This window comes from Lacerta agilis, chromosome 4 (assembly GCF_009819535.1).
Source record: "Lacerta agilis isolate rLacAgi1 chromosome 4, rLacAgi1.pri, whole genome shotgun sequence".
Taxonomy (NCBI): Eukaryota; Metazoa; Chordata; class Lepidosauria; order Squamata; family Lacertidae; genus Lacerta; species Lacerta agilis.
In genome coordinates this window covers 6793080-6820076 of record NC_046315.1, presented here as the reverse complement: position 1 = coordinate 6820076, position 26997 = coordinate 6793080, and the positions used below count along the sequence as shown (strand labels likewise).

At 46.6% G+C, this 26997-nt stretch overlaps 1 protein-coding gene across 1 annotated transcript in view; it reads left to right on the top strand.

Moving 5' to 3' along the window:
- Positions 1–1200: 1200 nt before the first annotated feature.
- Positions 1201–26997, top strand: part of RELT (RELT TNF receptor) — a 31680-nt gene continuing 5883 nt past the window's right edge. The window contains exons 1-7 of the mRNA XM_033145737.1: positions 1201–1313; positions 8178–8285; positions 10320–10498; positions 14398–14483; positions 18134–18391; positions 23399–23479; positions 25843–25924. Coding sequence (XP_033001628.1) covers positions 1269–1313; positions 8178–8285; positions 10320–10498; positions 14398–14483; positions 18134–18391; positions 23399–23479; positions 25843–25924 — 839 coding nt within the window. The 5' untranslated portion in view covers positions 1201–1268. The remainder of the gene's footprint in view (positions 1314–8177; positions 8286–10319; positions 10499–14397; positions 14484–18133; positions 18392–23398; positions 23480–25842; positions 25925–26997) is intronic.

Genomic DNA, 26997 nt, shown 5'->3' with positions numbered 1-26997 from the left:
TATTCTGTTTCTAGTGTTCTGTTGGGAGCTGCCCAGAGTGGCTGAGGAATCCCAGCCAGATGGGCAGGGTATAAATGATAAAATTATCATTAATATTATATGGGCCACCGGATTGGATGGCTTTGTAAAAGGATTGGGCCCAGTGTGGGGAACCTTTGGTTCTCCAGATGCTGCTGAACTGCAACTCGCAGCAGCCCCAGCAAGCATGGCCAATGGCAGAGCTGTCAACTTTTCCCTTTTCTTGTGAGGAATCCTATTCGGAATAGGGGAATTCCCCTTTAAAAAAAAGGGAAAAGTTGACAGCTATGCAATGGCCAGGGGCGATAGGGGATTGTATTTCAGCCACATTTGGGGAGAACAAGGTCCCCCCACACACCTGGAATAGACAAAGGCTGCTTCCAGAGACACCATCTATGGAGCACTCAATTTGCTTGCATGGAGATTAGATGACGTTTGCGGAGAGGTTAGATGATGTGACAAAGCAAGCGTTATCCCGTGCTTTCCGGTGCAATTCTCCGTTACTTTCCTGATCTAAAAAAAAAAGTCGGACCTTTTTTTGGGGGGGGAGGGGGAAATGCAAGCCCTCTCCCATGAACCCTTGCACAACTTGAATTTGCAACTTGACGGATCCCACTTGAAAGTAGCAGCTCCTCATTGAGGATTGGGCTACGATGGCCTTGCAGTATCTCCCAATATTGCAGGCAGTATTCCTTTGAATGCCAGCGGCGGGGAATCACGAGAGCGAAGAGAGGGCCGTTGTTGCACCCAAGTCCTGATCGCAGGCTTCCCGTAGACATCTGGTTAACCCCTGTGAGAAACAGGATGTTGGACCCGTCGGGCTTTTTCGGTCTGATCCAGCGCAGCTCTTCTCTTGCCATCGGCATTTTGGCAGAGAAGCTTTCCTTCGGAACTGGAAGGCTCTGAGGCATCGAACGACTTCAAAAAGCACCTGAACCCACATAAATAAACCGAAGAGGGGAAGCGTTTTTTGACTCCCACTGCGGGAGGAAGCCCGTACATTTCCCGTTTCCTTCTCCTTTAGTTTAAATCACAGCTGATACGTTTCCTGTGCAATTGACTGTAATTTGCAGGGGTAAACAAGAGCTGTATGGGGGAATGGAGGTAAACACAGCTCATTAAAGAGAGCTGGGACCACAGCCTGTTCGGAGGAGAGTATAAAAGGCTGGACCTCTGTGTCAGTAAACTCTCTGTTCTCTGCCCCCCCAACAGCTTCGTTTTGCGGCTGCTTTGAAACCGAACCCCTCAAGATGAAGAGGACCCTGAATTTCTGCTCAGCCCTCAGCCTCCTGACGGTAAGTGCGATTTCTCCCGCACGACTTGGCTTTGTTGCCGTGCAGGAAAAGTGGTCCCTAAAGTGTTTCCACCAGCAATCTCTTTTTAATATATATATTTTTCATTAAATTTTTGCATATATTTTTCCTTTTTTAAAATAAAATTTTTATTGAGAAAGTTTTAAATCCATACAAATTGTCAAACAATACAATCAAAAATGCAAAGGGGGGTGGGGGTGGGGTGTATTTGCATATATTTTCCAAACATCACATAACATTTATTCATATCTTATACAATATTTTGGACTTCCGCCAACCACGCCTAGTGATTTTCAGTCTTCATAAGTTAATCTTGCATTTCATTAATTTCACTTATTATTTTTAACAATCTATAACTTAATTGTCCTTTTCATAATTTTTCTCTGCAGTATTTCATGTATCCCTCCTTACAAAACGTCTTGCCGTCCTACTAGCGTAGTTTGTTGTTTACAGTTGTTTTCCAAATAGTTCTCAGATTTATTCCATCCTTCCAAGAACCTCTGGTCCCGACGGTTTCGAATTCTCCCTGTCATCTTATCCAGTTCTGCGTAGTCCATTAGTTTCACCTGCCACTCCTCTTTTGTCGGTAATTCTTCTTGTTTCCATTTCTGTGCCAATAATACTCTTGCTGCCGTCGTCGCATGTAAGAACAATTTTTTGCCTTGTCTACTAATACCCCCACCTACAATGCCAAGTAAAAAAAGTTCTTTTTTTATATAAATGTATATTTCAACACCTTGTTCCACCAGCAATTTCTGCCTCTGCTGCTTTGCAAATGTTCCCATTCCTTATGCACACACCCAGATTGGTAGTAAACCTGAGGATGTGATGGTCTATTGGCAGAGAGAGGAGGGAATCAAAGATTCCCTGCCTGTGAATAATCCACATCAGCCAAGCAAGAAGCTGCTTACCAACCTACCAGGCTTCTTACTGGCTCTTTACTGTTAAAAATCAAGGACAAGGGAACCTCTTTTTGTGGGTGCAGTCCCCCCTTTCTCTCTCCCTCTTTCTAACACTGTCTTTACAGGCTCTCTCTCTCTCTCCCCCTCCTTCTGCCAGTTCATTTTCATTCCCTCTCTCTTTCTGCCACCCCCTTTTCCCACACTCTGTCTCTCCCCCTAGGGATGCGGGTGGCGCTGTGGTGTGAACCACAGAGCCTGGGGCTTGCCAATCGGAAGGTCAGCGGTTCGAATCCCCGCAACGGGGTGAGCTCCCATTGCTCGGTCCCAGCTCCTGCCAACTTAGCAGTTCAGAAGCACGTCAAAGTGCAAGTAGATAAATAGGTACCACTCCGGCGGGAAGGTTAAACAGTGTTTCTGTGCGCTGCTCCGGTTTTGCCAGAACCCGGAAAAAATGTCTGCGGACAAACGTTGGCTTCCTCGCCCTGAAAGAGAGATGAGCGCCGCAACCCCAGAGTCGTCCGTGGCTGGACTTCTCTCTCCCCCTATTTCTGGAATGGAGGCTAGCACAGAGCAGATTGTCTTCTATAAACACGGTTTTAACAATGAGTCCATAAGTGACTGTGGAGGCCAATTCTGGATCCACACGTCCTTCCACAGTGGGGACATAGGTTTCCGGGCAGGAGTTGATCACAGTGAGGGTTTGCCAAGCGTGCCTTCCTCTTAGCACATTTCTCCCTTGCGTCCTGAGTTTGAGTGTATTCAAAGCCCATAACACCTTTGATAAAGGCTGTTCTCCAATTGGAGCGCTCGCAGGCCAGTGTTCCCCAGTTGTTGGTGTTTATACTGCATTTTTTGAGAGAGTCTTTTAACCTCTTTTGTTGATCACCAGCATTACGTTTTCCATTTTTAAGTTCGGAGTAGAGCGGTTGCTTTGGAAGACGATAATGAGACATCCAAACAACATGACCAGTCCAGCGAAGTTGATGTTGAAGAATCATTGCTTCGACGCTGTTGATCTTTGCTTCTTCCAATATACAGAGCAGTGACTCATGCAGAGAGGCATTAGCCACCCTCCTCTGACACAGCACACACTCTAGCTGCATCTCTGCCTCGGGGGTGATTAAATGCTCCACTCCTCATACCCAAGACAGAGAAGGGGACCATTATCCGTCCTAAGGAAAGAGTCGGCACCAGGTCAAGAAATGCATTGAGCACAAACACTTTGTCCTTCCAGGAGCTTCTCATGATTAATTTTTGAAAGATATATCGTGGCACCAGCAGTTCCCTCCTGACCCATAAATGTTCCTTGGCAGACAGTTTGGGCACGACAGGTCCAGCTGGTAACCTTGAGGAAACCCAGGAAGACCCAACAGACGAGTCTCTTTGAAGCCACCGATGTCTTTGCACTTCAACCCCACTTGGGATTGGCCAGCTGAGCTTTGCTCTCGCCCTCTTTCCCAAAATAGACTCCCGACTGTGGCGGGGTGTGTGTGTGTGTGTGTGTGTGTGTGTGTGTGTGTGCAGGCCGTGTATGGGACCCCAGCCAACAAGAGGAAGTTTTCCAAGGGAAGGAAACAAAACCACAATGAGCAGGTCTGAACTGCAACCCACGTTGCAACATGTGCTAAAATGCTGCCTGGGCAGCCATGAATGCTAGGGGGCTGCTCTGTCATCTTAAGCTGGCGGTGAGTCAGCTCTTTGCCAGCGCAGGCAGACCTCTAAGAGCTCCGAGAAGCTCAGGCATCAGGAGAAGGTGGCCAAGAACATTTGAATATCTGCAGAATGTGGGGAGCCTTTCTCCAATCCTTCCTGTTTCAGCCAGTGTGGCGCAGTGGTTAAGAGCGGTAGACTCGTAATCTGGGGAACCGGGTTCGCGTCCCCGCTCCTCCACATGCAGCTGCTGGGTGACCTTGGGCTAGTCACGCTTCTCTGAAGTCTCTCAGCCCCACTCACCTCACAGAGTGTTTGTTGTGGGGGAGGAAGGGAAAGGAGAATGTGAGCCGCTTTGAGACTCCTTTGGGTAGCGATAAAGCGGGATATCAAATCCAAACTCTTCTCTTCTTCTTCTTCTTCTTCTTCTTCATGGTTTGTGTTGAACTCCGAATTTCACCTGCTGATGACATTACAGACTGACTTACCCAACGAAGAGTTCTTCCCTGTCTTCTTCTTCTTTGACGATCCCTCGTAGCCGAGTAAGATTGTCTTCCATGAACACGGTCTTAACAGTGAGTCCGTAAGTGACTGTGGAGGCCAATTCTGGATCCACACACCCTTCCACAGTGGGGACATAGGTTTCCGGGCGGGAGTTGATCACGGTGAGGGTTTGCCAAGCGTGCCTTCCTCTTAGCACATTCCTCCCTTTCGTCCTGAGTCCGAGCATCTTCAAAGCCAGAGCTGTAGAGTTAAAGAGACCCCGAGGGTCATCTAATCCAACCCCGTGCAAGGCAACCCCCTACTGCCACTCTCCTCCTCCTCCAAATACTTCAGAGATTGCGTCCACGAAACTCGGGGAAGTCAGCTGTTTGGGCGTCTTTTCTGCCACTGCTGCATTTCTGCGTCTTGTTTTGTTTTCGTGGTCTTGTGTGTGTGTTTTTTTACTGAGTCAGAGGGATGAAAAGTTTGCTTTTGTGATCTGCAAAGCTGCAATTTGCGGAGATGATTGATGATGCTCCAGTTCCCAAACACATGCTTGCTTTGGTCCTTGGCCGTGGGCCAAGAAAAGCACTTGTGGTTCTCAGAAACTAGTATTTGGAGCCTTACTGCCTCCAACAGTGAAGGTAGTAGCCATTGATAGCCTTAGCAGTGATTCTTCATAATAATAATAATAATAATAATAATAATAATAATAATAATAATAATTTATTATTTGTACCCCGCCCATCTGGCTGGGTCTCCCCAGCCACTCTGGCCGGCTTCCAACAAATATTAAAATACGTTAAAATATCACAGATTAAAAACTTCCCTAAACAGGGCTGCCTTCAGGTATTTTCTGAATGTCAGGTAGTTGTTTATCTCCTTGACTTCTGATGGGAGGGCGTTCCACAGGGCAGGCGCCACCACCGAGAAGGCCCGCTGCCTGGTTCCCTGTAGCTTATATATTTCTTACTTTGCCTCCTGCTCTGGAGGGTAGGACTCGAACCCATGGCTTTGAGTGTTAGAAGAAAGAAGATTCCGACTAAACATCAGGGAAAACTTCCTGGGATTAAGAGCTGTTGGACAGTGGAACAGTCTCCTTTGGGGAGCGATGGACTCTCCTTCCTTGGAGGTTTTTAAGCAGAGGTTGGATGGCCATCTGTCCTGGATTCTTTAGCTGAGATTCCTGCATTGCAGGGGGTTGGACTAGATGACTGCTGGGGTCCCTTCCAGCTCTATGATTCTATGAACATGGCTTCCTAGTGGTTTACTAGTGTAAAACCGATTTTAGAAATGTATGCGACATAATTAAAATGCGCAATAAAACAATCCCATCCGTACGTTGAAAGCCTCTGTCATTAAATTGTGTGGTGGAAACGAGTCATTAGAAGAGGATAATAATTACAGCAATGAAAGCAGCTAGCTCAGGAAGTTCAGGTCAGAAGATCAGGGGACTGCTTGCCTTAAACACATGCATCTTTTAGAGTCGGCGGAATGCCAGTGTGGATGGGGCATCTCGTATTCCAGAGGAGAGAGCATTATCCCCCCTGAATCAGTCTAATCCTTGGGAACAAATTCCATAGTTTCACTGTACTCAGTGTGGAGAGATGTTGTTGTTCAGTCGTTCAGTCGTGTCCGACTCTTCGTGACCCCATGGACCAGAGCACGCCAGGCACGCCTATCCTTCACTGCCTCCCGCAGTTTGGCCAAACTCATGTTAGTAGCTTCGAGTACACTGTCCAACCATCTCATCCTCTGTCGCCCCCTTCTCCTTGTGCCCTCCATCTTTCCCAACATCAGGGTCTTTTCCAGGGAGTCTTCTCTTCTCATGAGGTGGCCAGAGTACTGGAGCCTCAGCTTCAGGACCTGCCCTTCTAGTGAGCACTCAGGGCTGATTTCTTTGAGAATGGATAGGTTTGATCTTCTTGCAGTCCACGGGACTCTCAAGAGTCTCCTCCAGCACCATAATTCAAAAGCATCAATACTTTCTTGAAAAAAGCAGTTCGTACAAAGTCTCCCTAAGCTCATTCTCTTATTTCCCGGCATGCTGTGGTTTTTCTGATGCCCTTTCACTGCGGTTTGCTTTATGGGCTGGTTTTGTTTTTAATTACGTTGTAATTTTATATTTTTATTGCAACTGAAGGTTCTGGCATCGGTTATCTGGCTCTGTAGCATCTGCTCCCAATTCTTCCTTTTCGTAAGCTTCCCTGCCTTGAACTTTCCCCGTGCCTCTCGTCAAATGAAAGATGGGTGGAGTTGCAGGGCAGATGGATGTGTGCTGTTCTTCTTGCCCTGCGCCCCATAAGCTAGCCTCCTGCCCTCGGGTACCATGTGGGACACAGTCCTCTTTACAGTGTGGACTAAAACCTGCCAGATTAGGGACTTGGGATGGCAGGCATTTAGTCCATCATTTCAGGAAGCAAAATCCAGTTTTGCAAGGGAAAGAAAAAAAACCCCAGTCTTTTTGCATCACCTGCAGGAACTTTCTTCCATCTGCTTTCAGCAGAGACTTATAAAAACACACAACCACAGCAGTTGTAGACTTCTGGCGACTTTTTGCATGCAACACAGACTCTGGAACTTCTCATTCTTTGAGGAGTTCATGATGTGCCTTTTATGAGTTGTTCAGCTGTAGAACGGGCTCCCTCGGGAGGCGGTGAATTCTCTCTCTTTTATATATATAATGTTTATTAAATTTTCTGTTTTGCACTTTAGAACATTCATTTAAACAACCTCAAAATATCAGTGACGTCCGTTCTTCTCTTTCCATGGTTCGTTTTGCATATCACAAATCCCTGCATATTTTACATAAACTAAACCATTCCGTATTCCATTATTGCATCCATCAAAACTTATTTACACTGTTGAATTTATCTTAACGCTGCCAACATTTTCAGGTGTACACAATTTCCCCCATATACAATGGTACCTCGGTTTATGAACTTAATCCGGCCCGGATGGTCTGTTCTTAAACCGAAACCATTCTTAAACCGAGGCGCGCTTTCCCTAATGAGGCCTCCCGTCGCCAGGGCCCTTCCACCATTCAGATTCTGTTCTTAGACTGAGGCAAAGTTCGCAAACCGGGACACTACTTCTGGTTTCGCGGAGTTCGTAAACCGAATCTTTCGTAAACAGGACTGTTCTTAAACCGAGGTACCACTGTATTCAATAAAAGTTTTCCAATCTGTATGTTCTTCTTGTTCTCTTATTCTGTGTTAAGTCTGCAAGCTGTGCATATTCTAGTTACAGGTAGGTAGCTGTGTTGGTCTGCCATAGTCAAAACAAAATAATAATAATAATAAATTCCTTCCAGTAGCACCTTAGAGACCAACTAAGTTTGTTCTTGGTATGAGCTTTCGTGTGCATGCACACGAAAGCTCATACCAAGAACAAACTTAGTTGGTCTCTAAGGTGCTACTGGAAGGAATTTTTTTATTTTTTATTTTGTTTTGTACATATTCCGTCAGCTTAAGTTGCCATTCTTCTTTAGTTGGGACCTTGCTTGTTTTCCATTTTGGGCTAACAAAACACGGGCTGCAGTAGTAGCCCAGGGAGGCAGTGTATTCTCCTTCATTGTAGATTTTTAAACAGAGATTGGATGGCCACCTGTCAGGGATTGTTTAGTTGCAATTCCTGCTTTGGAGGGGGTTGGACTAGATGATCCTTGGGGTCCCTTCCAACACTACAATTCTATGATTCCATTAAGTTGAAAATGTAAAAAAAGCTGTGTGTGTGTGTGTGTGTGTGTGTGTGTGTATCTGAACACTGTGGACGTCAGAGTGCCAAATTCTCTCCCTTTTGCTTTTTTCAGGCCTTCTTCTGGCATCAGGCACGAGCATGCGGCAGTCAAGAGTACTGGAGTTCCAAAGGCTACTGTGTCCCTTGTGAAGGGTGTCCTCCGGGAGAGGAGCCAGACAGGGTAAGCAAACCTGTCTGAGATGTTTCTGAATGCCTGGCTTCTTCTCTCTGCAGCCCAGCTGCATCGGGTGCTGAACGGGTGCTTTTGTTTTCATTCATCCATTTAAAACCAAAGTTTCTAGTCCCCGTGGATCTGAATCTACCCCTGGAGATACTTGATGCTGCTCTTACAGGGCAGGGGAGAACCTTGCGGCAAAGCCTACTGGCGTTGCCAAAACCAAAGGGGTTGCTGAATTATATTTCCCCTAAATTACGCAATTATTTGCGTAATTTCTGCAGGAAGAACAGTTCAGCACCAAATCAGCAACAACATTTATTAATGGCGAGAGAAGGCGGCCCTTTAGAGCCTCTTTTCACAAAACATGCCGCTGCCTCGACATGCATTCACATTTATTTATTTTTAATGGCAGTGCCAGGTTCATAGAGGAAGATGGCTTAATTTAGAAAATGTTCCTCTTTTGGTTTTGGATGCAGAATGAGAAACTGTAGCATTCTTCTCTATTCATGTTTTCACCTCACCATGGGCAATTAGACATGTCAGACAAAGCTACAGCCTGAAGGTTTGACACTCACAATTTTTAGTTCTCTTTTTATGTTGCAGCATGCATTTCGTTCTCAGAACGGGAGCTCCTCAAAGCTGAAAAGGCCTTTCTCTGGCAAAGCATGCTGGGCCACATTTTGCGGCTGTTCTTTTTAAGCATTTGCTGCCAAATTGCCGTCGCATTAGCACTGTTTTCTCATAGCTCCCGGCAGCTGTGTTCTATAAACAAGACAGCCATGAAGCAATGTGCCTTTCTATAAACAGGACCTACTATATTAACTGCCACTTAATTTTCTCCCTGGTGGTTGCAGTTCCTTTAGAACAGGGTGGATTTGATTTAAATCAAATCGATTTAAATCACTAGTTAGTAAGTCTTGATTTAAATCACTAGTTAGTAAGTCTTGATTTAAATCACTAGTCAGTAAGTCTTGATTTAAATCACTAGCCAGTAAGACTTGATTTCAATCACTAGTCAGTAAGTCTTGATTTAAATCAATTCTTTTTTAAAGAAAGACTCATTCTTGCTGATATAATCTTAATATTTACAACCAGAGGAAGGTTTCATTTTTGGAATAATAAACCTTCAGAGTAGTTTTTTGCAGTTATATCAAAAATTACTGATTTGGTTATACTATTAGAAATACATAGACAGATAATTATGAAGTTATTGTGAGTTTTAATAAGTTAACTGTTTATATTTGGACAACTTTTCTGCTGTGCTTTATTGGAAGGAGAGAGGAAAAAATCTTCCTTAATAGCAATTTAAACAATTTATTTAACTAAAACCATAACATTATAGCAGATGTATCCATGTTTGTTAACTGATGTGGTTAAACGTGTTTTTAAAAAAACAGACTGAGTTTTAGCACACATTAAAAACTTAAAACAAATCCTTATTTCCTGATGAATAGCCACTGGACTATAATGTAACTTAAACAGAAAACAATCTTTAGAAAGATTTTTCCTCCGAAAGCATTTTATTTTAAAAATCAGATTTAAATTTTAAAAATCAGATTTAAATTTTTAAAAATCGGATTTTTTGATTTTTAAAAAAATTGATTTTTTTTAATCCACTCTGGATAAACAGAAACCTGCTGTAAATGCATGCATCAATTTAACAGGAACTGTTGTGCACTGCCTGTGAGCTGATGCTCAACAGCTTCTTCTCTCTTTTTTTGCCACAATCTGATTTCCTGCTTCTCCGTCTCAAATCCCATCTCCCCACTACAGAGGAGGGTAGCAAAAAGAGCATACCCAACTTCAGCACGGAGGAATCTTGTTCATTTTGTTCACATTCATGCCCAGGATCCAGCCTTTTAATAGGGAACCCTCTCACCCGTCTCGCGAGCGTTGGGATTTTCGTGAAGATTCCGCGACATCCCAGTCAGTCCAAAAGCTGGAAGGGAAGTGAGGTATAAAGAACTGCCCCCCCCCATGCCCGGTTGAGCTTGTGGCATCTTAACTCTGCTTTTTGTGTTTGATTTCCCACCGTAGACATGCGGCTACGGGAAAGGACTGGGGATGATTTGCAAGGCTTGCCCGGCAGGATCCTTCTCTCCCAGTTACGGGCTGGAATTCTGCTCGCTGCATACCCACTGCGAAGGCAAGAGGAGGGTCCATGCCAGCCCTGGAACAGCTGCGGCAGACACCTTGTGCGGGGACTGCATGCCCGGGTAACGCTGCTTATTCCTTTTACCGTCTGTTCTCTTGCAGGGCAGGCACACCTGCGCCAAACCCTCCCGCGCTGGGGGGCAGCAGAGCAACTCTCCAGCAAACACCGAGCCTTGTACGAGAATCAGTTGGCAACACACCTGCGTGTCCGCTAGACTCGGAATAAAGTTTTGCACAAATGTGAAATTGTGGCAGAGGTTTGGATTTTAACTTAGGTCCTCTGACCCCTGAGCAGGAGAAGGGCCTGCAGGATCAGGCCACCGGCCCATCAAGTCCAGCATCCTCTTCCCACAGGTGACAACCAGATGCCCTTTATGGGAAACCCGCAAGCAGGATTCGAACACAAGACCTGCGCTTTCCAGCAACTGGGATTCAGAAGCTTTGCTGCTTCCGACTGTGGAGGCAGAGCAGAGCCATCCTGGCCGGGAGGCATCAAAAGCCGTCTCCCCCTCTGTAAATTTGCCTAGTCCTCTTTGAAAACCATCCAAGTTGGTGGCCGACACTGCCTCCTGTGGCAGTGAGTTCCATAGATTAACTGTGTGTGCTGCATAAAGTATTACTTCCGTTATCTATCGATCCCATTTCCTTGCGGGGAACCTACTGGGAGCCAGATTGCAGGAGCAGGGGACTTTGCCTTATCCCAGTATTGTCTGCACGGATTGGCAGTGGCTCTGTGGGGTGACAGGTAGTGTGAGTCTTCCCAATTCCTACCTGGAGATGCTGGGGATTTTAAAGGTAAAGATAAAGGGACCCCTGACCATTAGGTCCAGTCGCGGACGACTCTGGGGTTGTGGCGCTCATCTCGCTTTACTGGTGTACAGCTTCCGGGTCATGTGGCCAGCATGACAGAGCCGCTTCTGTCGAACCAGAGCAGCAGACGGAAACACCGTTTACCTTCCCGCCGGAGCGGTACCTATTTATCTACTTGCACTTTGACGTGTTTTCAAACTTCCAGGTTGGCAGGAGCAGGGACCGAGCAACGGCAGCTCACCCCGTCGCAGGGATTTGAACCGCCGACCTTCTGATCGGCAAGGCCTAGGCTCTGCGGTTTAACCCACAGCGCCACCTGCATCCACCCAGGGCTTAGTGGCCTGCTATTCAGTCCAGCCTCAGTGCGCAACATTCCTGGAGGAGGTTAGCTGATGCTGATAAGGATGCCAGGTGGAGAGGGGTCTGAGTGCAAAATGAGGTGCGGATGCAATTGATACCACAGCAGGGACTCATCGGTCCTTGGGATGGCTTGGGCCATTTCAAGCGAGAATCAGAGAGAGAATAATATTTTTAGAAGGGTTGCAAACTGGGCTGCTGCCCTCCCCCTGTATAGCCTCATTTTCAGAACAATTATTCTTACTGGCCTTGGAGGAGGGACTGGGTTCCTCTTGGACAGTATTTGATGTGTTCAGTATCAGAGAAAGGTAGCAAACACAGGTGTGCATATTTTTTGTGGCTCTGGTTCCCAGTGCCTGGGCTGGAAGTCGGGGCGGGACAGAAACCCGCTTTACTTTTAAAAGGCACATTTGCTTAAATTCACACCTCTTCAGAGTTTGCCTGCATCGAAACGCAGCCATCCCTTGAAATTTTCACTTTCTCCTGATTTTCCAGGGCTCTTCTGCAGCCAAATAATGAAAAAAATGCATATTCTAGGGTAGAGTGTTTATGGGCTACGTCTCTTAGTGAAAATAGCATACGAAAGAACTACACACGCAGAGAGAGAATGAATGAGAAGTGCTTGCAGATATATGTGTATTTTGGGCCAATTTTGCAATAATGAGAACTGAGGCAGGGGGAGGAAGCAAGCTGAATGAGCAGAACTGAGAAAAGGAGAGGCCAATTTTGAGATGCTCCCATCCCTAGCCGGAAATGCTGTCAGGGTAGGGGACACCTGAAGTTTATGATCGCCCGCGAAGGGAGTCCTTGTGGAGAGGCAGCAAAGCAACATTTCCGAAATGCCGCAAAACTGGACAAACTGTGTACCAGGAAGAGCCGGAATCCCAACATCTTGACGGGAAACCAGTGAGGAGGAAGTGATGGGGCAGGAATCAGTGACTCATTGCCAGCTCTTGGCTGAACTCATCCTGCTGTGCTTAAGGCTAGAGGGAGGAGGGAGAAACTAGTCACGTTTTGCTCACTCTGGGCTGCTGATTAATCCAAATTCCCCACGTCGATTTTGTAGAGAGTGGAAAAGCAGATTCCTGCCACCCTTGCTGGGTTTGACCTCTTTCCTTATCCTCTAGCATCCTAGGTGGGATTTTTCATTCTGTCCCCCATTGCAGCATAAGGCTTTCCACCTCTTGTTGCCACACGGGAGTCCTGCGGTTATCGGGTGGGACTTATGGGATACTTTTGGGTTGCTGTGACTTATAAGAAGAGTCAGTGAGGATAATGGCAATCAGGGCCGGATTTAGGTTTGATGAGGCCCTAACGCTGTGGTCTAAACCACTGAGCATCTTGGGCTTGCTGATCAGAAGGTCGGCGGTTCGAATCCCCGTGACGGGGTGAGCTCCCATTGCTTGGTCCCTGCTTCTGCCCACCTAGCAGTTCAAAAGCACGTCAAAGTGCAAGTAGATAAATAGGGACCGCTCCGGCGGGAAGGTAAACGGCGTTTCCGTGCGCTGCTCTGGTTCGCCAGAAGCGGCTTTGTCATGCTGGCCACATGACCCGGAAGCTGTATGCCGGCTCCCTCGGCCAATAAAGCAAGATGAGCACTGCAACCTCAGAGTCGTCTGCGAATGGACCTAATGGTCAGGGGTAACTTTAACTTTAACCATGGGGCTCTGCTGTTTCCATGCCTAGCATGCACACGTCCAAGTAATTGCCCGCTTGACGCATGCTTTGGACACAAAGGTCCGAGCAGTTCTGCCCAGCCACTTAACACTCAACCGGAGCAAACTGCAGTCTGCAGAAAACCCGGTTGCCATGATTCAGTACTAAAAATTGGGTTTCCCTAGGAGAAAGCAGTAGGGATAAGCCCCATGATCCAATTTGTTCTTGCCACTCCCCATAGTTGAAGGTCATAGAGGCTCGCACCCAGGACCGGTGCTAGGGCTTCTGGCGCCCTAGGCGACACCAATCTTCTGGCGCGCCCCCCGCCAAAGCCTTCTTTAGCGGGAGGTGGGGGGTGGAGAGGCAAGCAGCGGTTTCTCTGCTATAGCGGAGAAGCCGCTGCTCGCCCATCTCGCCCCCCACCAAAGCCTGCACAGCGCGGCACAGCGCCACAAAGCGGCACGGCGCCCCCTCCATTTCGGCGCCCTAGGCGTCCGCCTAGTCCGCCTAAATGGACGCACCGGCCCTGCTCGCACCCTAGAACTGTTCATCAAGAGGCCTGTTCCGTACAATGTAGTACTAGAGCCTTTAATCTGGTGGCACTGAAACCTTTGGAACTCCCTGCTGTTACGCATCAGACAGCGCTTGCTCCATTTCCAGGAAACCTTTTAAGTGGAGATCTTTATCCCAATCTGCCTCTGTGTTAGATAAAGAAATATTGTTATCGTTGGTGTGCCCCCCCCCCTCAGTCTTCCTCTTCTTAATTGCTTTGGCATGTTTTCCTGGAAATTAATGAATTCTTTGGAGTTTGTAACATAAAATTTAATTAATTAAAGACACGAAACCTCCTGTACCAAAAAAAAAAAACTGCTGAGCACAGGTTGCGTTGATCGTTAGTGTTTAAAACGCCAAGGCCTGAAAGTATATAATGGAGTTTGTGGTTATTCTTTGTGAATTTCTGTTTCCGTGACGCATGCGTGGAAATATCAAAGACTGGTGTAATCGTCTTAAGTGAAATTAGCTGAGAAATTTCAAAGTCTGTCGGGGATCTTTGTCCTGGTTGGATATGCCGGTGTCTCTGGGGCATCTCCGAGATACCAGCCTTTAACCTGAACTTCTCTCTTCTTTCCATCCATAGATATTATAGCCCCGAAGGTGAGACAGACCCAAACTCCACCTGCCTGCCTTGTTTGTCTGCCCCCAAAGGCCTCCCAGGATGCTCAGGTGAGAGCAAAAGATCGCGGGGGTGCAAAAAAGGGGTCGTTTTATTTCCATTCAAGCTGGATAGGGAAAGAGCTGGCTGGGCGTGGTCTGCAGGTGAGGTTGTCTTGCCGAAGTGAAGTAGCTCAGGGCCTGGATGGGAGATCACCTGGGTTACCTTCAGTTCTTTGATGGACAACTTGGAACCAAGGGACATAAAAGATGCTCTCCCCAGCGACTGTGCTCCTCAGGTGTGGCATTGCTGAAAGTACCATGTTCCCCAGAGGTGTGCTTAACTTGTCCTAGAAAAAAGGCTTTTAGTGTTGTAGGTACAGCCCTCTGGAATCATTTGCCTCGGAGCCTGGAACTTCTTAGGGAGAGGCAAGAAATGTGAGTCGACTGTTGCTCCTTCCTCATCCTCTCCTCTCTTCCTGGGAAAGTTGTGTTACGTTGAAATAGGGGCATGATGTCATTGCCCCAGATGCTTCCATTCCCCATGTAAGTGGCAGTGGGGGAATATTCCATGCAGTGATACCATGTCATGACTTGCCTTAATGTGACATGTTAATGTTACCGGGGCAAATATATTTATTTAAAAATAAAAACCCAAGTGTCCCAGGATGAGTTGCTAATTTCTGGTTTTTATCTATTTCTCTGTGATTATTATTTTTCTATATTATTATTACCAGCCCTTCACCCTAAGATCCCAGGGTGAGGTGGTTGTTGTTGTTGTTTAGTCGTGTCCGACTCTTCGTGACCCCATGGACCAGAGCACGCCAGGCACTCCTGTCTTCCACTGCCTCCCGCAGTTTGGTTAGACTCATGTTAGTAGCTTTGAGAACACCGTCCAACCATCTCGTCCTCTGTCATCCACTTCTCCTTGTGCCCTCCATCTTTCCCAGCATCAGGGTCTTTTCCAGGGAGTCTTCTCTTCTCATGAGGTGGCCAAAGTATTGGAGCCTCAGCTTCAGGATCCGTCCTTCCAGTGAGCACTCAGGGCTGATTTCCTTCAGAATGGATAGGTTCAATCTTCTTGCAGTCCATGGGACTCTCAAGAGTCTCCTCCAGCACCATAATTCAAAAGCATCAATTCTTCTTTGTCCATGGAGTTTTCTTGGCAGGGATACTGGAATGGCTTGCCAGTTCCTGCTCCAGGTGGATCACGTTTAGTCAAAACTCTCCGCTATGACCTGTCCATCTTGGGTGGCCCTGCACGGCATAGCTCATAGCTTCTCTGAGTTTTTCAAGCCCCTTCGCCACGACAAGACAGTCATCCATGAAGGAGCAGGGTGGGGTACCACAGTTCAAAATACATCTTCAAAAACAGTTTAAAACAAATTAGGATCACGAAAATAGGGCGGGTCCTAAAAACAGACAACAGAGTGTATATAACGGAGCCCTGAGTGAAACTTGTTGGCTTGTGAAGGATTAATTACAACCTGATATTCTCTTTTGTGTCACATGAAGAAAAGTTGATTATAGTGAATCATGCTAGTTGTCTTTGTCTTGTTGCCAGGTGCGCCTTGTGGGACACATCAGCGTGTCTCAGTGCATGTGCAAACCTAGGGATTTCATGGGTGGGTCTGAGAGATTTTTTGAAACCTGTGTCTCTGAACAAGGTGGTGCAGAAAGGCAGGATACTCCAAGCCCTGGGGTTCCCTCTTCCACCTCTGAGTAGTCTGGCTGTCGAATACCAGAACAGGTCCGAGGGGTGCATTGCGGTTCCTTACAACACGAGGTGCGAAAGCATCATGGCTAGTCAGACATATGTTGCAACAGGAATTTCTGCAGGGCAGATCGTGGCAATAATTGTTGATACCCAAATGTTGAATGACTTGTGGCTGATTCACCCATCGGGCATGCCTGTGTGGCAAAGGCAGGTTGTAAAATTCTGCTACAAGCATGCATTCAAAGGAACACCCATGCGACTGTAGAAACGATCTCCAGGTGAAATGTGGATTTTGTTTTAAGTGGGAACAACCAGGATGTGATGTCAAAGGGTGTTTTAATTTGATTTGCATGCCCTACGCCGTTGACACCACTGCTTTGCTTCCAGGTGCCTAAAAGGCATTTAACACAATGGAATAGGCTTGGTTGTTTTTATGTTGTCAACCGCCCTGTGACCTTCAGTTGGAGGGCAGCATATAAGTTTGTTGTTCAGTGGTTCAGTCGTGTCCGACTCTTCGTGACCCCATGGACCAGAGCACGCCTGGCACGCCTATCCTTCACTGCCTCTCGCAGTTTGGCCAAACTCATGTTAGTAGCTTCGAGAACACTGTCCAACCATCTCATCCTCTGTCGTCCCCTTCTCCTTGTGCCCTCCATCTTTCCCAACATCAGGGTCTTTTCTAGGGAGTCTTCTCTTCTCATGAGGTGGCCAAAGTAATGGAGCCTCAACTTCAGGATCTGTCCTTCCAGTGAGCACTCACGCCTGATTTCCTTCATAATGGATAGGTTTGATCTTCATGGGACTCTCAAGAGTCTCCTCCAGCACCATAATTCAAAAGCATCAATTCTTCGACGATCAGTCTTCTTTACGGTCCAGCTCTCACTTCCATACATTACTACTGGGAAAACCATAGCTTTAACTATACGGACCTTTGTCGGCAAGGTGATGTCTTTGCTTTTTAAGATGCTGTCTAGGTTTGTCATTGCTTTTCTCCCAAGAAGCAGGCGCCTTCTAATTTCGTGACTGCTGTCACCATCTGCAGTGATCATGGAACCCAAGAAAGCGAAATCTCTCACTGCCTCCATTTCTTCCCCTTCTATTTGCCAGGAGGTGTTGGGACCAGTGGCCATGATCTTAGTTTTTTTGATGTTGAGCTTCAGACCATATTTTGCACTCTCCTCTTTCACCCTCATTAAAAGGTTCTTTAATTCCTCCTCACTTTCTGCCATATAAACAATAAAATAAAGTAAATAATAATAAAGCCTTCTAGTGTCTCGGCTTAAAGAGAGGGGACCCACGAAGGTCAGTTGTGGGAAGCTGGAATGGGCTGCAAGACCTGGAAGGTATAGTTCAAATCCATTAAGGCCACAGGACCTGGTTTCCATGGGGACTGGGATGGCAAAATGCAGGGAGCCCAACAGTTGTTGGAGCTGGAGCCAAGGACAGGGAGGGGGGGTCACCCCATGGCTGGTGGTACGTTCTGGTTGATCTCGTGATGCCACCAACTCCTCCCAATTCTTTTTTTTTAAATTTAATAAGTTTTATTACATAAAATGTATACAAAAGTTTGTAAATTTACGTAAGAGTACATACTTACATAAAAAACAAATGAAATAGCCACTAAAAGGAAAAGAAGAGAGAGAAAAGAAGAAGAAGAAGAAGAAGAAGAAGAAGAAGAAGAAGAAGAAGAAGAAGAAGAAGAAGAAGAAGAAAAGAAAATAGCGGAGTGGAAGAAAAAGGGGGGGGAAAGATACATTTTTTTAAAGGAAAAATTACATTACAATTGGTTGACTTCCACCGCTGCGTAACACTACCTATTTCCAACTGAAATTTTCTGCCATTCTTTCCTTTAACACCATGTATTTTTTAATGTTACTGTAATTCAGCTTTAAATTATTCTACTCCAAACACAACCAAAACCTTTCATTTGATCCTTGTTTACTTAAATATTCATTAAAACATTTCCATTGGTTTCGAATCACATTTTTTTATTTTTGCCTCTCAGGATCCAGGAAGTGGCTGACCCGCCTGGCACGCAACGCTGAAGCTCTGCAGAGGCGGGACAACAAGGTGGCCGCCAACGGCACCCGGGAGGGGAAGCCAGAGGAGAACGCCACCCAGTACGCCGTCCTGGCCATTGTCCCGGTTTTCTGCGTGATGGGCCTGCTGGGGATCCTCTTCTGCAACCTGTTGATGAAGAAAGGCTATCACTGCACCGCCCACAAGGACACGGACGAGGAGGGGGCCAAATCCGAGAGGAACGGTGAGCCAGGGCAGGTGCAGGCCGGGACGTGAGCTCTTCCGGATGATGATCAGGGCATCTGCATTGGCGCTCGCTGTATTTCAGATCGTTGTGTTTTGCTACCACTGCGAAGTGCACTTTTCAGGGAGCTATTAAGGCGAGAGAGTAATAATAAACAAACAAACAAACAAATCATTTATACCCTGCCCATCTGGCTGAGTTTCCCCAGCCAATCTGCGCGGCTCCCAATTGAATATTAAAAACACAGTAAAACATCAAACATTAAAAACTTCCCTAAACAGGGCTGCCTTCAGATGTCTTCTAAAAGTCAGATAGTTGTTTATTTGCTTGACATCTGATGGGAGGGCGTTCCACAGGACGCGTGCCAATACTGAGAAGGCCCTCTGCCTGGTTCCCTGTAGCCTCACTTCTCTCAGGGAGGGAACCGCCAGAAGGCCCTCGGAGCTGGACCTTCATGTCCAGGCTGAACGATGGGGGTGGAGACGCTCCTTCAGGTCTACTGGGCCGAGGCCGTTTAGGGCTTTCAAGGTCAGCACCAACAATTTGAATTGTGCTTGGAAATGTACTGGGAGCCAATGTAGGTCTTTCAGGACCGGTGTTATATGGTCTCGGCGGCCACTCCCAGTCACCGGTCTAGCTGCTGCATTCTGGATTAGTTGTAGTTTCTGGGTCACCTTCAAAGGTAGCCCCACGAAGAGCGCATTGCAGTAGCCCAAGCGGGAGATAACCAGAGCATTCACCACTCTGGCAAGACAGTCTGTGGGCAGGGAGGGTCTCAGCCAGCATACCAGATGGAGCTGGCAGACAGCTGCCCTGGACACAGAACTGACCTGCCCCTCCAAGGACAATATAGAAAGCAAAAGAGAACCACTGTGAAGCTGAATGTGCCACCCAGCCTCTGCCAACCTGGTGCCCTCCAGATGTTTTGGACTGAAGCTACCAGCAGCATCAGCCAGTGAACTCCCACTGTTGCACAATAGCACAATGGCGTCCTGCAGTAATGTAGAGGTGGGAAGGGACCCCCTGAGTTATCTAGTCCAACCTCCTGCAATGCAGGAATCACAGCTTTAAAAATCCCTGGCGGTTAGCCACCCAAGCTCTGTTTAAAGACCTCCAAGGAAGGAGAGTCCACCACCTGTTGTGGGAGTCCGTTCCCCTGTCAAACAGCTCTTAATGTCAAAAACATCTTCCTGATATTTAGTTGGAATCTCCTTTCTTGTAAATGAATCCATTGGTTTGGATCCCACCCTCCGGAGGAGCACAAAGCAAGCGTGCTCCATCTTCCATGTGACAGCCCTCCATAGATTTGAAGACGGCTATCATTATCACCTCTTTTTTCTTTTCTTTTTCAATAATAAATTTTATTAGTTTTCAATTACAAAAACCCAACACAAGCCTTATTATATCAATGTTGTGTCGTGGGTTCTGGTAGCAATAAGTCCAGCAACACTTCTTAGTGAACAGCTCTTTATTATAAGGGATAAGACAAGACTGGGGAATAGGGGGTAGGGAAAGCTCTATTTATAGACACATTGGGACAGAGGGAAAAGATACATTTTAGCGGGAACCAATAATATTCAAACTTTCCGGCGGGACCCAATCAGGCTGTGGATTGTGATTGTACTCTTCAAATTGACCAATAACATGACTTTACCCGGCTGACAGAATATCTTATTTAATACACAACATCAATACCAAATTATAATACCGATTCAAATACCAATCAGTCAAACAGCCAATTGCATAATTTAAGTGGCCTCCCGTGTGCTAGATTTCAAGGTATAATAGTTCCCTTTAATTCTGCTTCCAAACTGTTATTCAATCCAGTTACAATCCAATCTTAATAATAGTCCCTTATACAACAGCTACAGTGTCGTAACTTCAATTTGTGTTGACACATTTAATAATTGAAGTTCTCCTTTCATCTTCCTATGTGTGGTTTTTATTTTAACCTTATTGTTCCTTTCGGTCCTTGCCAAATATTATGTCTGTCTTGGTGGTTGTTCCTGATCCCCATCATGCCTTGCTATCCTATCACCTCTTAGTCACCCGGAAAGCATTGCAGAGCAACGAATAATGTCAAATTATGTGTTGATGTTCCAGTATAATCCCACCACCAAGGCAGTTATTAATCCACGCGGGTGGCGCTGTGGTCTAAACCCCTGAGCCTCTTGGACTTGCCGATCGGAAGGTCGGCGGTTCGAATCCCCGTGACGGGGTGAGCTCCCGTTGTTCTGTCCTGCCAACCTAGCAGTTCGAAAGCACGCCAGCGCAAGTAGATAAATAGGTACCGCTGCGGCGGGAAGGTAAACGGCGTTTCCGTGTGCTCTGGCTTCCGTCATGGTGTCCCGTTGCACCAGAAGCGGTTTAGTCCTGGTGGCCACATGACCCGGAAAGCTGTCTGCGGACAAACGCTGGCTCCCTCGGCCTGAAAAGCGAGACGAGCGCCGCAACCCCAGAGTCGCCTTTGACTGGACTTAACCGTCCAGGGATCCTTTGCCTTTACCATTACCTATTATTGCATCAATGAACTGTTGCAGAATAGACCCACAAGAGCACCAACTTCCTGCATAGTAAACCCAGAAAGCGGGTTGCAGGTCTCAGGAACCCTTTCGCTGAGACCTGGGAGGGTCATTGCTGGAGCAGATCGTACACCTGGGGCTAGATGAGCTGGCTCGATGCAAGGTGGCAGCATCCGTTTCCTTCTGGTGTTGCAAGAAGGACAGGCTGCATGCTCATCTTGGGTGCAGATCCTGCGCCCTTCTTGCTAGACATTGCTTATAAGCAGCTGCGCCCTGGGCTGGGAAGTCTGCCAGCAGCCGAGCCTTTGTGGTATACATCATCTCTCTGAAGGCGTTGGTTGTATCAGGGGAACGAGTGCCTGTTTGCTTCTTCAAAGCTGGCATCTGTACAAATACTCATAATCACCTTTGTGGTCTTTGCTGTATGGGCAGGGTGAAAAAGACTCACCCGAAGAAGGGCTGCCAAGAGCAGGGCCGGATTTAGGCTTGATGAGGCCCTAAGATACTCAAGGTAATGGGGCCCTTTACAGTGGCGTAGCAAGGGAGGGGCGATAGGGGTGGGGCGCCCCAGGTTCCAGGGGAGGGGGGTGACACTTGGCGGTCCCTCCCGCCACTCCCCGTCGCCTGGCACCCTGTCCGTGCTGCTTTACGGACGGACAGGGAAGCCCCATGGCGACAATTTGTTGTTGACAAAGGACAGCTGGACGTATAAAGGGCCCCATTACCTTCAGTAGTTTAGGGCCACATAAAAACTAAATCTGGCCCTGCGCATATGGAAAATCAAGTCTGGTGGGGAACACCACCTGAAAAGCCTGTAAATGCCCTCTAAGCTTCTGGAAACTCTTGGAAACCCTTTTTAAAAACCAGCAGCACTTATGGGACCAGCATGAATAGTGTCAACTGTGGCTCTCGGTATTCCTCATCACTGAAGGATGTGGAAACAGCGACAAGGAGGGGGGGCGTAAACCGGTACCCCAAGGAGCCTGGCTGTGATTCAGAGATAGACCAGTACCCCAAAGTGTCGTTTCTTGAAGTTGCCCTCGCTCTTTAGGGGCCCTTTTGAAGTTTAAATCAATTCATTTAATTATTTCCCGGCATCGCAAGTCTATGCGTGAGTTGGACACCTCCGTCTTCTAGAAAAGCTGCAAAAAGCTGGAACCCTGATCAAGAGCGACATTTTCTCGTTACAAGTCCCGCACTCATTCTATTTTTAAAAACCCACCGCAACAAAATAACAGGACCGCGCCTATTGTGAATTTGACTGTCTCTCTGGTCACGTTCCCGAGCCTGTGTGGAGCGATGGTGCCAGAGCACTGGGCACGGGCAGTGAGATTTAAATGCTGCCGCCTGGATCATTTTAACAAACCATCTCGATCATTGATTTTCATCCCGCCCTTCTAATAAAAGTACCCAAAGCAGCGTGGCATCTAATAATAAAGCCAAGTAATATAACCGAGAACAGTGTAAGCACAACTACGAAAGCAATTTCTGCAGTCTGTAACCGAGAATGCACAATAATATACAGCCACCATTTTTTATATATATAAGAAAAAAACCTGCTCCTTTTCCCTGGTGGGGTATTCCAGAGCCCACACAGAGTCCTTAAGTGGGTTCCCCTGTCGGTAGGAAAAAATAACAGAGGCCAACCAGAGAATATTGAGAAGCAAAGCAGCCTGACCTTTATGGAACCTGAGTTCGAGTGTCTTCAAAGCCAGTGACGCATATTGATATTGTGTTCAGCCCAACAGACACTTGCCAGACTGCATTTGAAAAGGGAGGTGTTGGCCCCTACAGTCCAAAGCTTTTCACACCTCCCTCCTTCCTGCAAAGAAACATTTGAGGTCAGCCTGGCTTCAGGATTGCTCTTCTGTACGCGGGTGACGCTGTGGGTTAAACCACAGAGCCTAGGGCTTGCCGATCAGAAGGTTGGCGGTTCGAATCCCCGCGACGGGGTGAGCTCCTGTTGCTCGGTCCCTGCTCCTGCCCACCTAGCCTACCTAGCAGTTTGAAAGCATAAATAGGTACCGCTCCGGCGGGAAGGTAAACGGCGTTTCCGTGCGCTGCTCTGGTTCGCCAGAAAGCGGCTTTGTCATGCTGGCCACATGACCAGGAAGCTGTACACCGGCTCCCTTGGCCAGTAAAGCAAGAAGAGCGCTGCAACCCCAGAGTCGTCCACGACTGGACCTAATGGTCTGGGGTCCCTTTGCCTTTTTACTACATAAATAGCCAAACAGGTAAAATGAAAACAACTGAAGCCAGTGCCGCTGCATCTGCCAAGTCAGCTTGTGGGCTAAAATTATGTGCAAAAATATATTCTGTAAAAAAAAAAAAAATGTTATCGCTGCACAAAGTACGAATGAGCCTTCCTATAGTTCTAGGGGCTGATTTGCTTTACCTACCGACCTTTTTTTGACTCAGCTGGCTTCAGAGCAGGTCAGCAAAGCCAGGGAGAGTTTTTTTCATCCTGCCGTCCTTTTCTCCTTAGGGAATAGTCCTGCCTACAGAATAGAAGATGCCAATGAAGACACCATCGGGGTCCTGGTGCGTCTGATCACAGAGAAGAAAGGTGAGCCTTGAGTGGGAAAGAGGGGGGGGCAAATTTGCTTTCTCCGTTTGTCATGGGTGGTCAAAGTCTCTCTGCCTTGAGTCCCGTTCATTGGCAAGGGCCGTAGCTCAATGACAGAGCCTCTGCTTGCATGTGTGGGAATGTTCAGGGTGGCAGGAGAGAATATATTGTTTATTAATATCCTTCCTAACTTGCGCCAGCAAGTTCCCTTACTTAGCAGAGTGCATTCCCCCCTTTACACAGCAGAAAACTTGTTGCAAACTCGTGTGAGTTTCTTAAGACAATACACAGTTCAGTCTGGATTGTCCAGGTTGAAATGTGTTCTAAATATTTTCCTGGTGAGACCCCTTGAATCCCAGTGTGGTGTAGTGGTTAAGAGCGGTAGACTCGTAATCTGGTGAACCGGGTTCGCGTCCCCGCTCCTCCACATGCGGCTGCTGGGTGACCTTGGGCTAGTCGCACTTCTCTGAAGTCTCTCAGCCCCACTCACCCCACAGAGGAAGGGAAAGGAGAATGTGAGCCACTTTGAGACTGCTTCAGGTAGTGATAAAGCGGGATATCAAATCCAAACTCTTCTTCTTCCTCCTCTTCCTAAAAGAATAAAGACACCACAGTCTTATTTGTAAGCAACAAAAAGAAAGTTTACTCGGGATCAGGCAGAGCACAGTGAGATCCCTGAAGGCAGGCTTAAGGCTTAAAGTTACAAGCATATACAGGTGAAACTCAAAAAATTAGAATATCGTGGAAAAGTCCATTTATGTAAGCAATTGTTTTCATTAGCTACTGGAGTTTAATATATGTGATAGACTCATGACATGCAAAGCGAGATATGTCAAGCCTTTGCTTGTTATAATTGTGGTGATTATGGCGCGCAGCTGATGAAAACCCCAAAGCTGAAATTGTTAATTTGGGGCTTTCATCAGCTGCACGCCATAATCATCACAATTATAACAAATAAAGGCTTGACATATCTCGCTTTGCATGTCATGAGTTTATCTCATATGTTAGTTTCACCTTTTAAGTTGAATTACTGAAAGAAATGAACCTTTCGAGTTTCACCTGTACAAACAGGTTTACCCCATATGTGGGTTGACCTAGTGACTACAGTTAGCAGTCCTGGATGTTTGCAGGACGAAAGGAAGATGGAAAAGAGAGAGGGTGGCAGCATGCCTTGACCTTTTACCAGGTCTGGAAAGGTCATGCCCACCCACTGGTCATATGCAAAGAAGGATGCTCCAGCCCAGGAGGAACAGGAAGTTTTCGACTGGCTGGACCAAACATTCCCTTGCAGGACCACTCTAGGAAAACAAGGAATGTTGTACTTGACTGCTCTCAGTGGATTACATCTCACAGCAGGCAGAAGGTCCCCAGGTCCAATCCCCAAAGGCATCTCCGGCAGAGTTGGGAGATGATTCCCTGCCTGCAACCTGGTAGAGCCAGGGCTGAGCTAGATGCACCGAGGATTTGACCATGCATAAACTCCCTATGCAAGTCCTGCTGCTTCCAAGGGGATGCTTGAAATTGCAAAATTTTCTCTCTCTTGAAGGGATACAAGGGGGTTTTCCATGTGGGGTGGGCAGTGCCGGATTTATGTATAAGCTAAACAAGCTATAGCTTAGGGCCCCACTCTCTTGGGGGCCCCCAAAAAAATTTAAAGGAAAAAAACCCTGGATGTATATTTCCAAAATATAAGATAAAAAACAAAACCTACATACAGCAACAGTGTGTTGTGTTGTGTTGTGTTGTGTTGTGTTGTGTTGTGTTGTGTTGTGTTGTGTAGGCTCCTTTGATGTAAGTCATGGGCCCCACCTGCTAGCCTGCTCCCTCAAATTTCACTGGTTTGCTCATTTCTATATATAGGGTGCCTACATTCTGCATGTGCAAATGCCTTGAGATACCTATTAGGTCCATAAATTACCACATAGAATATATTTAAGGATCTGGTGACTTCTGTTTCGGTGTATCTGAAGAAGTGTGCATGCACACGAAAGCTCATACCAAGAACAAACTCAGTTGGTCTCTAAGGTGCTGCTGGAAAGAATTTTTTAATTTGTTTTCACATAGAATATATTCAACACGGAAACCAGTGACCATTTGTTGTTGACAAAGGACAGCTGGACATATAAAGGGCCCCATTACCTTCAGTATCTTAGGGCCTCATCAAACCTAAATCAGGCCCTGCCCCTACTCTCCCACGGACTGAAATGGTACAAGCCAAAATTAGGTTGCCCAGCTTAATGAGGACTAGTGGGCTTGCTAGGCTTCGTGTTGCAACGATGATTCTCTTCCTCCTCCTTTTTCGCCTCCTATTCAATGGCTCTGCTTTACTTCCCCTCCCTCTCCCTCTCACTTGCTGCCGACAGAGAACGCCGCAGTCTTGGAGGAGATGCTGAAAGACTATCACAGCAAGCAGCTCTTGCAGCCCATCTATAAGCCCGTCAACAAGTAAGAAGGCTGGCTTTTCCTTTGCTCAATCATTTTATCACGGTCATAGACCAGCGTCGTAAAAATTAGCTAAAATACAAAATTATAAAAGCAACAGTGAACGAACGAATGAATGAATGAAACTTTATTTGCATCAGCCATCCATAGCAACAAAAGAACATTGCGATATACATAGAACAAAATAAAAAGTCGATTATATAAAAGCAAGATATCCCGATCTCTTTCCTCTCCCACTGCCCCCTATCATCACCCCCCCACCCCACCGGCAACCCAAATCACCCCCCTCCCCCCGTTAGAGAAACAGGGGCCGTTTATGTGAACAGTTTGGACTACAAAGAGATGATCCCCTATCTAAAAAGAGAGAATCGTATAAGCCCGCTCCCATGACTCATTCCTCATTGTGGCTGAGCTATGAACAGTCAGTCCTGTTTAGGGAAGTTTGACTTTTTATCGTGTTTTTAATATTCTGTTGGGAGCCGCCCAGAGCGGCTGGGGAGACCCAGCCAGATAGGTGGGGTATAAAAATTATTATTATTATTTTTATCATCATCATCATCATCATCACCACCACCAAAGAGCCCAGGACCCTTGGATCCCAGCTCCCTGTTGCTTCTGCAGTTGCTGCAACCCAAATTGCCTTATTATTATTAAGGCTCATCTTAAACTTTGCTAAATGTAACTGCATCTCAGTAATTTGGTTTTTTTTTTAGACTGAAGATGCTCTGTGTATTGTTTGCATGGTTGTGTGTTGGTTTGTACGTATCTTGTGAGAGGCTCCCTGGGTGATGATGATATTATTATTATTATTATTATTATTATTATTAATCATCAGGGAGCCTCATGACTGGGGACTAGACCCAATTCCTCTCTCACCCTAATCCAGAACTCTGACCGTTACATCATCCTGTCTTTTTATGGTGTGAACTGCCCTGAGATCTACGGATGAAGGGCAGTATACAAATTTTAATAATAATAATAATAATAATAATAATAATAATAATAATAATAATTTTTTATTTATTATTTATACACCACCCATCTGGCTGGGCTTCCCCAGCCACTCTGGGCTGCTT